Raw genomic sequence first — 12,500 nt, 5'->3', positions numbered from 1 at the left:
AAGTCGAGCAGGAACCAGCGGTAGCAGAAGTAGAAGTGGGTGTAGTCTCCATTCTGGTGCATGAGCTCAAACAGCTCAGAGTCCAGGATCTAAGATAAAGAGGCAGAGCACAAGGTTCATCACTGGTCTCTACAGAGGCTATGCAACACACACACACATACACACACACACACACACACACACACGTGTACACACACACACACACACACACACACACACACACAGACACACACACACACATACACACAAATACACACTCACCTGGATCAAGGACCTCATGTTGGCGAAGTGTGTGTCCATCGCTCTGCCACCATTAGGGAAGTTCTGACTCATCCTCTTCATTAACTGGGTGAAGCAGCTGTAAGCCAGGCACTCTATCACAGAGGAGGAGAGGGGAGGAAGAACAAGAGAGATGGGGAGAGAGTGAGAGAGAGAGAGAGAAAAGAAGTCAGAAAAAAAGTCAGGATCTAAAGGATCTGTGGTCTTAAGAAGAGTCATAAGGTGTTGATGATTCATCCTGCAGCACTGAAAGCTGAAACACATCAACGTCACACAAGGACTCAACACAGTATCAACTGGACTTCCATTATTTGATATTTTTAGATATTCACTGTGATGATGTATTTATACAGTCGTGGCTAAAACCACAAAAAAAGAAAAACCCTCAATTTTACTATGAAATAATTTAATAGACAAAAGTAATCTGCACTCATGGTTTATTCCATTTTCCTGCAAATCCAACTTCATTGGATGATTTCATTCAACAGAATATTTTGAATAAAACAAATTAAAATGGCATGGACAAATAAGATACCCTTTACATCATCAATCCAAAGGACATTATTGCAAATTATTTATTTTTCAAACGTTCTTTGCTTTACTCTATTACATATCAAATCATGCAGCTATATATGAGAAATGGATCTTTTAAGAAAGAAGCGTTCTTTCAATAGGGAAGAGACACCAACACTTTACTGTAGCTACAACTGTATATTCATCATAAAAAAAGGCTGTAATGTCATTCAAACATGCAAGTTTGTGAAGTGCTATCTTTATGAATTTACTCATTGATAAATATAAAAGGTTCCTGTCATCACAATACCCACAGGCACCTAGGATGAACTGCAAATGCTTGAGTACAAATTTAATTTGCAGCATGGCACTTTTGAGAACCAGCTAATTTATTTTAGATAGCACAATATAGATAGATAGATCTCTTACTGTTTGTAACATACTTTGCTTTTTTTACAGTACAAAGATGATTCATTTATACCCCACTAACAGAAGAGGCTCAGTAGACAGAAGAAGATTGTATACTTACCATCATCTAAGATAACCATTAAAGGAGCCAGCAGGTCACACATGCCTTGGACATAGCCCATCTCCAAATGCTCCCATACATAACTGCCAATCAGAAAACAACATACATAAGGACAATCATTTAACATGCTATAGACAAGAGAATTAATCGACAGAAAACAAGTTGGAAAGACGAGGGGTTGTAGGGCACTGAACAGATCCGGACCTGCACATGATGTTGCGTAGCTTCTCCAGGTTGCTGGTCGTGAAGTAGTGGTAGTTGCGGTCACAGCGCTGTACGTCTTTGTCAATTCTGTGAAGGTTCAGTGCCACTGTGTCCAGCAGTTCAATCTGCATAGGAGGCATAAAATTGTCAACGTGACATGTATATACAATATACGTATACTGTATGCATATGCACACTCACACATACGGTACTCTCACAGTACAGTGTACAAAGTACAGTGTATATAGGTTGAGTAAAGTTTACGCTACAAGTAAACACCTTTCTGCACTGAACTGAAAAGTGATTTAAATTCCACCTTGTCCTACCAAACTGTCTCATCCTCTAGTAAAAAGTTGTAAAAAAAACTGATGCTGGATGTTGTCACTTCCGTTGTTATTGTACCGGCCCATCCTCCTCATACCGTGTAAGAGGAGAAAGATGGTGGAATGGAGGCAGTGGTCTCTGGTTTGTCCATGGGAGTGCTGAGCCGCTCCTCCGTCAGCGAGTCCTGGCGGCTGGGCAGCTCTTGGGACGCCTGCGACTGGGACTCCTCGCTGGGCTCGTCCTCCATGCTCTGGCCATCCTCGATGCTGGACAGGATCTGTGAGTGGCCTGAGGCTACAGAGTAGTTCCTGGAAGAAGGCAGGCCTGAGTCCGGGGAGTCGAACTCCACCAAGGGCCTCTCGTCAAGGGCCAGGGCCGCAGGGGTGACCACCGTGGTCAGGGTCGGGGTGCTGTCGCTCCCCCCGGGAGTGTCCTGGCTACTCGGGTCGGGGTCGTCCACAGACATGAACACCTGGGGCACCACCGAAAAAAAATGGAGAGAGAGAGGTATACAGCAAGACTGAGAAAGGGAAGAAGTGAAGAAAGAAAAGAGTTATTCCACCATGGGCGTAGGTTTGCATGGGGACCATGGTGACTTATCCCCACCAATATTTTGGGATGACAAAATTGTTCCTACGAATATTTTAGCGAACTCATTCGTATTATGTTTGTTGTGAAGATGTAGCCTATTCGTTTTTATATTCTTATAGGGGGGAATTCTCCCATTTGCGCGCATAAATCGTGCGTAAGTTTTTTTTTTTTACGAGCTTCAGGCTACGTTTATACGGTGACGATGAAAAGAGAAGACGCAGAAGTGGCGTCTCGTCTTCATTTTTTTATTTGCGTTTAGACGAGCATTCTCAGGGGGAAATCTTTGTTTATATGAAGACGGAAGAGTATGTGATATTCGATTGGATATGCATTCCAGACCGCTGGGTGGTGGTGTGATAGAACCCCGGTACGTCACGCGCAGACATTCTAATTTGACAGTTTAGCCAGAGAGGTAATCAAGGATCTTTAGTTTTTGCCCGTTTAGACGGAGACACAACCCGGGTCGTCTTCAAAACTCTACACTCTGGAACAGTCTTCAGATTTTTGCGTCTTCAAGCCCCGATGGCGGGGTCGCCGTGTAAACGAAAGGCACTTATGATAAAATATTTTGTCGTCTTCCTTAGCAATCGTTCTCGTATAAACGGCTCCTCAGTTACGCACTTCTGTGTTACGCGCATTCTCCTATTCCCGCTTCTGTCACACCCACAGCGCACAACTTCTAAATCAAGGCGGACTTATGAAAGAGGCGTGATTTATTTAAAATAGAACCGGACCGATCCTCCACCTAGTTAATTTAGGTTGATATGAAAACGTGGAACGTGGACTTTCTCATTGACCTTCTGAATGCCATTTAAATCCAGAAAGAACTCAAACCAGTGTTTGATTTTGAAAACGTTTGGTGAACTGCAAAGGCCTACAGTAAAATGGTGTGTCATCTCACAGCCTAAAAAAGAACTATCTCTGAAACGAAATTATACTTTTGCTTTGAGATTTGTTTATAAAGAGTCAAGATGTGCTTGAGGTGTGTAAATTCATAATTTAAAAACTCACTGTTGAGAAAGAAAGTTTCAATGGCAACTGCATCTCATAATATCAATTTATCTATACTAACCAAGCTGTAGACTGACACCTGCAGTTTTGAATACAGTAGAGAGACTGGCATAACAATGGCCTACCAGCCTCCATTACAAATGAATGAAGAGACAGGAGAATATAAACTGTTACTCAAAAACAGTGCAGACATCTGTGCAAATGTATGGATGACTTTGGTCAAGTTGGAAAGAAATGGACAGATTCAAAACGAAGTATGCTATGGGATTATGACTTCATGTCAAGGTAAAACTGAAAATGCAGTCGGTAAGCTCCAATAACCAAAGTGAGTGATTATAACTGGGTTTTCACTATTTAACAATGTGGCCTCAAGGATAAGGTAATGTCGGGAAATATCCCACCGTGTGACACTGTAATGGGGCTGTATCAGCATATTAAGCACAAAATTTGATACTGTAATGTTAATTTGTAACGTTCTGTGTAACCTACATGTATTTAGAACTAGGCCTACTGCCGACATTGAGCAATATGCTGTTTCACCTTGTAGTGGCACTCGACCTTAATACAGCGTCAATTTGAGCTTCAATTTGGTAGTATTTCTCAATAAATGTATATTTTAAATCAAAATTACTTTGTCATTGTTATCATTGAAATGTTCTAAAACAGTGTTTTTTTTTGGGGTGGGTGGGGTTGGGTGTCCCTACCATAGCTGAGACCAAACCTACGCCCTTATATTCCACAAGAGTGAGAAAAGGAAGGAGTAAGCCAAAAGAAAATATATTTAATTAGGGTTATATATATGGAATATCTGAATGGTTGTATCAATGCCAGAAAAAATACATGAACATGGGTGCTAAAATAGTTTGAACATGGGTGCTAAATAGCCTGGGAACCAGACAAATCTGAGAGCTCATTGCATTGATCTGGTGTTAGCCAGGCTAATTCAAATGCATAGATGAGGAAAACAATTGGTGTGATCCACACAGAGGGCCCATGCCTATCTACTCTGGTGGTGTTGTCTGCTCTGGAGCCTACCTCGTTACTGAGAGTAGAGTCTCGGTGCACCAGGCGCAGGACGTGACTGTCGATGCTGCTCCCCGAGGAGAGCTTGGCAAAGATGGCCGACTGCATCTCCTTCTCCCGCTGCTTGACGATCACCTCACAGGCCTTCCACTCACGCATCACCTGCTGATACCTGGCTGTGATCTTCTCGTCGATCTGCAGAGGGAGACAGAGAGCCAGCTCACACACAGATTCCTCATGACACCAGGAAAGAAAATAACTTTGAGGGCAAAAGGTACACCTGCTTGTTTTACAATAAGTATTCCTTGCATTGGAGCAATGGAAATATTTATGTTCTACTGAATTTTCTTTACTTTCCAATAGATCAAGTGACACTTCTGCCATGACTTCATGAGTGTTTGTTTTGTATGTAGTTATGACATGACACGATTAAGGCTGTGATTCTTCTTACCTGTGCCATGTCCTTCTTCCCCATCCCAAACTTATAGTGACCGAGCAGGAATGGCCACACCTCCTTCCTGATCTCATGCTCCACCCCTCCATAGTAAACCAATCGCAAGAGCTCAAGCTCTTTGTAGTTCTGCACAGAAAGAATTCACTATCATTTTTTACCCGTAGACAGATTTTGTTTGCATTGGATGAGTCGTCCCCATCAGTTTTGACATACATTTTACAAGCAACACAGACACTTGACACGCTTCATACACATCATTCATCTTGACATACATTTTACAAACAACTCAGACAGTTGACACACATACTACAAATCGACACACATACTACAAAGAGGGAGAGAGCGAGAGAGAGAGAAATAAATAAATAGAAATACAGAGAGGATAACAGAAATGTATAAACTGAGTGAAGTATGTAAATAGAAACATACAGAGAGGTGACGTATGGGGGAAAGTGTTGAAGAGAGAGAGAGAGTGAATGAGTGTTGCAGAGAGAGAGGGAGAGAGAGAGGGAGCGAGCGAGTGGGTGGGGGGAAGAGTGGTCTGTGTTTTCATGTAAACGGCTCTAATCCCTCTGGCCCTGTGCCCAGCGCTCTGACCTTGCAGTCCTTCTGGTACTTGCTCCAGACATCTTTACTGAGGCCACCCGATGCCTCGCAGGGTTTATCCGGGGGCACAATGTTGTGGTTGACCAGCGCTGACAGGTGTGTCCGCACTGTGGAGAGGTGTCGACAGTAGGCCAGCCCTGAGGGGGAGAGAGAGAGAGAGAGAGAGGGGTGAGAAAAAGAGAAAGAGAGAGAGAGAAAGAGAAAAGAGTGAGAAAAAGAGAGAGATGGGGGGAGGGGGAGGGAGAGAGGGAAGGAGAAGAGAATGTAGGCCAGTAGTGAGGTTAGACAGGAGGAGAGATCAGCCAGCTGGCACATTTGCTCAGAGGAGCGTGCCATGTGGCAAACCGCCTTGGACACATCACACTTCAAGCGCAGCCATACTCATCACAACACATCCAAAGTGTCAGATGAGTCAGAAAAAAGATGGCCTGTGTCGTCAGCACTACTCTTAAAATAGGCTACAATTTCTCATCACGTCACTGAAGTTCTGGGATGAGGACACTTTACCCTATTTCATTCATAAAAGTATGTTGCATGCACATGGAACACTTCTTGTAAACACGCACTTGAACGTTAAACTTCATGTACGCAATGCACTTACATCCGTAGAAGGCTCGTGACATGATCTGCCTCTTCATGTTCTGGCAGAGCATCTTCAATGGGATTCTACAGCCAGAGAAAACAGTACTGTTACAAAGACAATCAGTTCAACCTGCTTTCCCCCAAATCCTCTCTCTCCTACAAAAGAAGTGTTGTGGTGCTGTGCTGTGCTGTGCTGTGCTGTGCTGTGCTGTGCTGTGCTGTGCTGTGCTGTGCTGTGCTGTGCTGTGCTGTGCTGTGCTGTGCTGTGTTGTGTTGTGTTGTGTTGTGTTGTGTTGTGCTGTGTTGTGTTGTGTTGTGTTGTGTTGTGCTGTGCTGTGTTGTGTTGTGTTGTGCTGTGTTGTGGTGTGTTGTGATGGGGTGTGATGTGGTGTGGGGTGATGTGGTGTGGTGTGGTGTGGTGTGGGGTGATGTGGTGTGTTGTTGTGTGGTGTGGTGGGGTGTGGTGTGATGTGATGTGTTGTGTTGTGTTGTGCTGTGCTGTGCTGTGCTGTGTTGTGGTGTGGTGTGATGTGGTGTGATGTGGTGTGATGATGTGATGTGATGTGGTGTGGTGTGATGTGGTGTGGTGGGGTGTGTCTCTCACCTATCGTGCATGCAGGTGCAGCCAGGTGGAAGCTCGAAAGACGCATTGCTGCCCCCGGTGGAGCAGGAGAGGCATGACGACAGGTGACTGGCACTCTCCCCCTGCTGCCATGACAGGGGACTGCCCCCCAGACCTGGGATCTCCGCCATGTCCCCATGGTCTGTGTGAGAACAAGGGTGTGTGTGTAAAAGAAAAAAGAGAATGAAGAGAAGGAAAGTGAGGGAACAGGGGAAAATAGTCAGATTTTCCTCACATCCTCAATTAATTTCCACAATACTTCAAATTCCCTAGACACATCTCAAACCATTATGATATCCCACAGGACTCAATCACCTTAAAATGTGCTAATTTGAGCTATAACTAAATCTTTACCCTGTATCCTGTACTATTCTCTCTTTAGTAATGTAATCTATTACATTTGTTGGAATGGTACATAAACATAAAAAGGATTTAAATAAGCATTTTCATTTATTTCACCTATTTTTTGCACTAAAGGTGTCAGCTCAACCATGCCATGAATTAAGGTAGAGTCATTTGTTTGACTTGTAGTGAGATATGTAGGTCTTGAAAGTTATACATTATTATACACAGTAAATCTTTGTCTTTTGGTCCTTGGTAGGGTAATTAAAATATTGTTTTAAAAAAATATCCTAACATACGTACACATACTTTCTCTCTCTCTCTGTCTCTCTGTCTTTCTTTCTTTCTCTCTCTCACGCACAAACACACACACACACACACACACACACACACACACACACACACACACACACACAACATCACACAAACCAAACTGGGAGTTTAATCATCTGAAGCGCATGCTGTCATGGTAAAACAAACAAACAAAAACCATGACAACCATACTCAAAACCAACAGAACAGCCCAAATGTGTGAGCAGCATGTGAAGCAGAGAGACAGGCATCATGCCGTTAGCCCCCAGGCTACAGACAGAGAATCCAACCACACACAGACACACACACACACACACCCACGCACACGTGTGCACACACACACACACATCCACACACAAACACAGACATTGTAACACACACAGACACACATGCACACACACACGCACACAAGTGCGCAGACACACACACACACACACACACACACACACATCTCGAAGCTTAGGAAAGCACAGGAGGGAACAACACGGGGACAGCTCAGGCCATGCTGGATGCAACAGACTGCAACATGACAGAAATGAACAAAACAAAACAAAAAAAAGAAGTTAAACAAAAGAAAAAAAGAATCAACCAAACGAAAAGAGGAAAAAAAAGGTACACCAAAATCTGCTGGTATATTGTTTTGTGCTGTGTATTGTTTTGACTCTGAAAAGAATCCATAAAACATTGACATTGAATAAATGCTCTTCACCTTAATTCTTCAGGCTGGAGCTGAAGACCTGTTATAAATAATCATTTCTCTTTAAGTCAAATAAAAAAAAATGAAAACAAAAAAGCAGAAAGAGGTCACTTTTTTCTGAATTTGTGTCCCTTTTTGGTTATTTCTTTTTTCTCTTTTTTTTCTTTTCTTTTGACTATGTGACTGAGAGGTTAGACTATGGTCAAATGTGCGACGCGTTCACAGAACGATCCATGTCTCTACTGCGCAAGAACCCCACAGGACCTCACTGTCATAATGAAAGGTGGCTGAAGTTAGTGAAGAATTACAGTGAACAGCATTGCAGAGTAAATAAACCTGGCTCAACACAGAGGAGGAGAAACCCAAAATGAAAATAAAAAATAAAAACGAAAACAAAATTAAAAAAAAGGAACAGGGAAGCAAGTCAGAGAGAGGAGAACAAATTCCCGACAAATAAGCAAATGCACATTCTGCGAGGAAGTCTTCAAAGCAAACAAACAAAAAAACGAACAAAAAGGAAAGATACAAGGTGCAAAAAATCTCACATGCAATACTGTCAAGCATGTTGCAGTGAAAACCAAAACAAGGGAAGGAAACCCAAACTAAAAGTCGAAAGGTGGGGGGAAAAAAAGAGTTCGAACCGAAGAGTGCAAAAGAAAAACAGCAAATCATCAGAGCATTCCTTTTGATCACGGGCACCCACGCCCAACAGTGCAGAGGGAGGCTGGCCAGGTCGGTCACCCACCCCCAACAGTGCAGAGGGAGGCTGGCCAGGTCGGTCACCCACCCCCAACAGTGCAGAGGGAGGCTGGCCAGGTCGGTCACCCACCCCCAACAGTGCAGAGGGAGGCTGGCCAGGTCGGTCACCCACCCTGTGAATGAGCTGCTGTTAGCCCTTCTCTGCCCGCCAGGTCGCGTTCTACCACACAAGACTCCTCCAGCTCGCCCACCCCTACAAGGCTGTGAACCATTCCACGACTCACCCCAAAAACTGAAATTTCACACAAGAAGCTCAACATATCTACAAACACTACTTTAGACCTTTCAGATAATACGTAGGCTATTTCAAAAATGTTTCTCCTCTTCTTTTGTGTGTGTGTGAATGCATGTGTGTGTGCAGTAGTGAGTGCTTTCATTTTTTTATGTGCTATTCATATGCCGAGCAGCAGAGGGCAGCAGTGCACAGGCCTGTTCGTTGGAGTTAAGCAACATCGTGGAGGCAGCAGTAGCAGCAGAGAGAGGCCGTGTGAGGACAGATGTGGACAGATGTGAAGGGGGGGAGAGGGGAAGTAGTGTGTGTGTGTGTGTGTGTGTGTGTGTGTGTGTGTGTGTGTGTGTATGGGGCGGGGGCTTTGATTGTCTGCGTGGCAGTGAGGAGAAGATGTGGCAAGGGGATGTAGGAGGGGAAAAGGGGGGGGGGTGTTTGAGTGGCCAGCTTATTACTGCTGTCACCAGGAGACGTTGGAGTGGAGAGAGAGGGAGAGAGAGAGAGTGAGAGAGAGTGAGAGAGAGAGAGAGAGATAGAGAGGGACTCTGACGACAGACAGGAACTGAGTCATACGGAGGGGGTCAGCTCCGGCATCAAAGTGGGTCAGCAGCTATAAAGGGCTAAGCTTGGCTGGAGGACTCGTCCTCCGGGACCGTGAGCGAGATCTGACAAGTGCAGGCAAGCATCTGCGCGCACCCTCATCACCGTCCCTCTCTCTCTCTGTGACAGACCAGTGAACGTGACTCTGAACTGTGTGTGTGTGTGTGTGTGTGTGTGTGTGTGTGTGTGTGTGTCTGTGCACAAGCGAGCAAGTTGTAAATCAAGTTAGAGCGCACCGCCATGCTGACACACTGAACAGATCTCAAGTCTGACTTCCGCCACACACAGACGAGTGGCACGAGGGAAGGCCCGGAGCAGCCTTCTGGCTGCTGTGACAGCACGCCATGTAATTGAGCTCAGGCAAAGACTCTTCTCTCTCTCTCTCTCTCTCTCTCTCTCTTTCTATCACTCTCTCACTCTCTCTCTCTTTCTATCACACTCTCTCTCTCTCTCTCTCTCTCTCTCCCTCTCTTTTTTCCTTTATGTCTCAGCTCTTGAAAGTCTTACAGCAACTCACACACAGGGACATGTCACTTGACCTAGCTTTTGTTCTTGGCACAGCCCGTTGCCATGGAAACGCACAGCCAATGTGGCGCTCCTGGCCAATGGCAAAGCGGCCACGGATCTGGAAAGTGGCTCGAAAGGCGATGCCTTTTTTCCCCCCTTCTTTAAAGTGGTCCGCTCTAATGAGTCCTACGGTCACGGCCACAGCCTTGTACTTGATTCACTCTTAAAAAGCCCATTCCCCCAAATCTGATAATCCTGTCACCTTCTCCCCACCATACCAATGGGGCCTGCACTGTTGAGCTGGGGAGTGTGGAGGGGGGGGGGGGGGGCTGGGGTGGTGGGAAAAAAGGGAAAGAAATAAAGGGTGAGGAAAGGAGAGATTAGGGATGACAGAAGGGAAGGAGAGAGGAAAGAGAGGAGAGGAGGAGAGGAGGTGGGCGGAAGGCAAGTGGGTGTGCTTGTCATAAAAACCTTTCATGACATTAGGGTCTGTGAGGTTCCGCGAGCAGATCATTGAGATCATTGCGTGAAGTCTATCCTCCTCCTCCTCATCGTCGTCCAGCGAGGGCGCGCGACTGCCCGTGGTGTGGTGGTAGTTAATAGTGACTGCTCGGGCAATAAGAGAACACAGTTCATCACCCTCCACTGAGAAGACCACTACTGATACACCAACACACACACACACACAATCACACACACACACATACACACACACACATACAAACACAAGACACACAAACACGTGTGCACACTCACAAAGAGGCATTCACAGGAAAGGGACCTAAAGGCAGGATTTGACCTACTGTATAGCTATCTATATATGTTAAGTCTTAAGTATTAAAAATGTATTTGCATACGTTAGAAGTGTACACAGACTAGTCAATTAGCCAATGCAAGTCAATATGGGATCAGGGACAATGTGGAATCAGCTGTACAGTGCTGATTCTGCTCTCACACCTCCATCCACAGGCACAAAGATCAGTTAAAGATGCCGTCAGCAATTGTGGATGACTTCACGTCTGTTGATACTTGAACAAAAAAACAACAACAAAACACCAAGCTGGTGAACTCACAGCGAACTCAACAAATCCTCTCCCCCCCTCCCCCTCCCTTTCAGTGACTGGCTCAAACAGTTTTGTTATGTTTGGGGGACATGCTTGCTTGATTCTGTTTGTTTCCAGTTCACGGAGACGGAGCTGTGTAGCAGTTGCTATTTTTTTTTTACAGTCTAGTCACGGAATGGAGAGTTGGCAGATCGTGAGGAGATATTCGCTGAATGTGACAAAAAAAGAGGGATAGAAATCGTTTTGAATTGCTGACGGTACCGTTAAAGGTCAGTGGCAGAGGAGGCTGGCGGAGGACACTGGGTGGGCACATTACATCACAGTCTGTGAGTGCCACAACAGTCCTGATGCTGTTAGAAGACTGCATTCTATCCGTTTCTCTATCAGGTGAGCCAGTGGAACACAGACACTATGGAGCGTGTAGGCCACTTTTTAGGAGACTTTTCGCCTACTACTCTATGCCTTCTGAGTATTCAGATACCCTATGATTGTGAGTGACCTACTTCTTTTTGCCTACTAGGTACTACTACTAGGCTAGCGTGGGTATTTGGATGAAGCTTGAGGCTGAGAGACAAGGCGGGCCAGTGAGCATGCAGGGGTCATGGGGAGAAGAGGGTACTCACTGGAGTCGTGGCGATGCCCGGGGTAGACGATGCGGAACACGTAGTCAGCGGCCACCTGCTCGTCCCCCTCGCCATCACTCTCCAGCAGCCGCGCCGTGCTGTTCCTCTTCCGCAACTTAGGGAAGACTTTACCCTGTGTACAGACAAGATACACACACACACACACACACACACACACACACACACACACACACAAATACATATGCAAATACATATGCACGCAAACACACAGACACACACAGACCGTGCTGTTAATTGTATTCACCTAGATGACTTTATGGCATTAGTCTAACTACTACTAATTGACAACAAATAATATGATGTGCTAGTGGAAATGAGTGTTTTGGTCTTCAAAAAGTCCAATTAAAACTTCATAATTAAACTGCAGTGACAGTCTGGTTTTGTTTGTTTTCCGTTGGACTGCCAGAGAGGTGTCTAGACATGGCTCAGTAAGGGCTGGTCAGAATTAACATCAAACCAGTTATTTCCAGCACTCTCAAGTTGCCTTACTATGCCTTACTATATAGGTATGAGGCATTTAGCTTATAAGTAAAGTGTATTAGCTGGGTATTATATTCATGTTTTAACTTTATTTTCTGCAATTAGATGTTTTGAAAGCAAAACATGTT

General features: G+C 44.9%; 1 protein-coding gene across 4 annotated transcripts in view; it reads right to left on the bottom strand.

The window, feature by feature from the left end:
- Nucleotides 1-12,500, bottom strand: part of sgsm2 (small G protein signaling modulator 2) — a 48,196-nt gene that overhangs the window by 2,889 nt on the left and 32,807 nt on the right. For 2 of the 4 annotated variants that reach the window (XM_042063048.1, XM_042063051.1), the window contains 13 exons: nucleotides 11,872-12,004; nucleotides 10,656-10,790; nucleotides 6,721-6,880; nucleotides 6,136-6,200; nucleotides 5,526-5,671; nucleotides 4,926-5,054; nucleotides 4,487-4,669; nucleotides 4,156-4,179; nucleotides 1,947-2,321; nucleotides 1,526-1,650; nucleotides 1,322-1,404; nucleotides 262-374; nucleotides 1-89 (listed from right to left, as the gene is read on the bottom strand). The exon at nucleotides 1-89 is cut by the window's left edge and continues 8 nt beyond it. In XM_042063048.1, coding sequence (XP_041918982.1) covers nucleotides 1-89; nucleotides 262-374; nucleotides 1,322-1,404; nucleotides 1,526-1,650; nucleotides 1,947-2,321; nucleotides 4,156-4,179; nucleotides 4,487-4,669; nucleotides 4,926-5,054; nucleotides 5,526-5,671; nucleotides 6,136-6,200; nucleotides 6,721-6,880; nucleotides 10,656-10,790; nucleotides 11,872-12,004 — 1,760 coding nt within the window. The remainder of the gene's footprint in view (nucleotides 90-261; nucleotides 375-1,321; nucleotides 1,405-1,525; nucleotides 1,651-1,946; nucleotides 2,322-4,155; nucleotides 4,180-4,486; nucleotides 4,670-4,925; nucleotides 5,055-5,525; nucleotides 5,672-6,135; nucleotides 6,201-6,720; nucleotides 6,881-10,655; nucleotides 10,791-11,871; nucleotides 12,005-12,500) is intronic. The other 2 variants (XM_042063049.1, XM_042063050.1) reach the window with 2 other exon arrangements.

The sequence above is a fragment of the Alosa sapidissima genome, chromosome 15, assembly GCF_018492685.1.
Source record: "Alosa sapidissima isolate fAloSap1 chromosome 15, fAloSap1.pri, whole genome shotgun sequence".
In the NCBI taxonomy this organism is placed as follows: domain Eukaryota; kingdom Metazoa; phylum Chordata; class Actinopteri; order Clupeiformes; family Clupeidae; genus Alosa; species Alosa sapidissima.
This window is presented reverse-complemented; position numbering and strand designations above follow the sequence as displayed.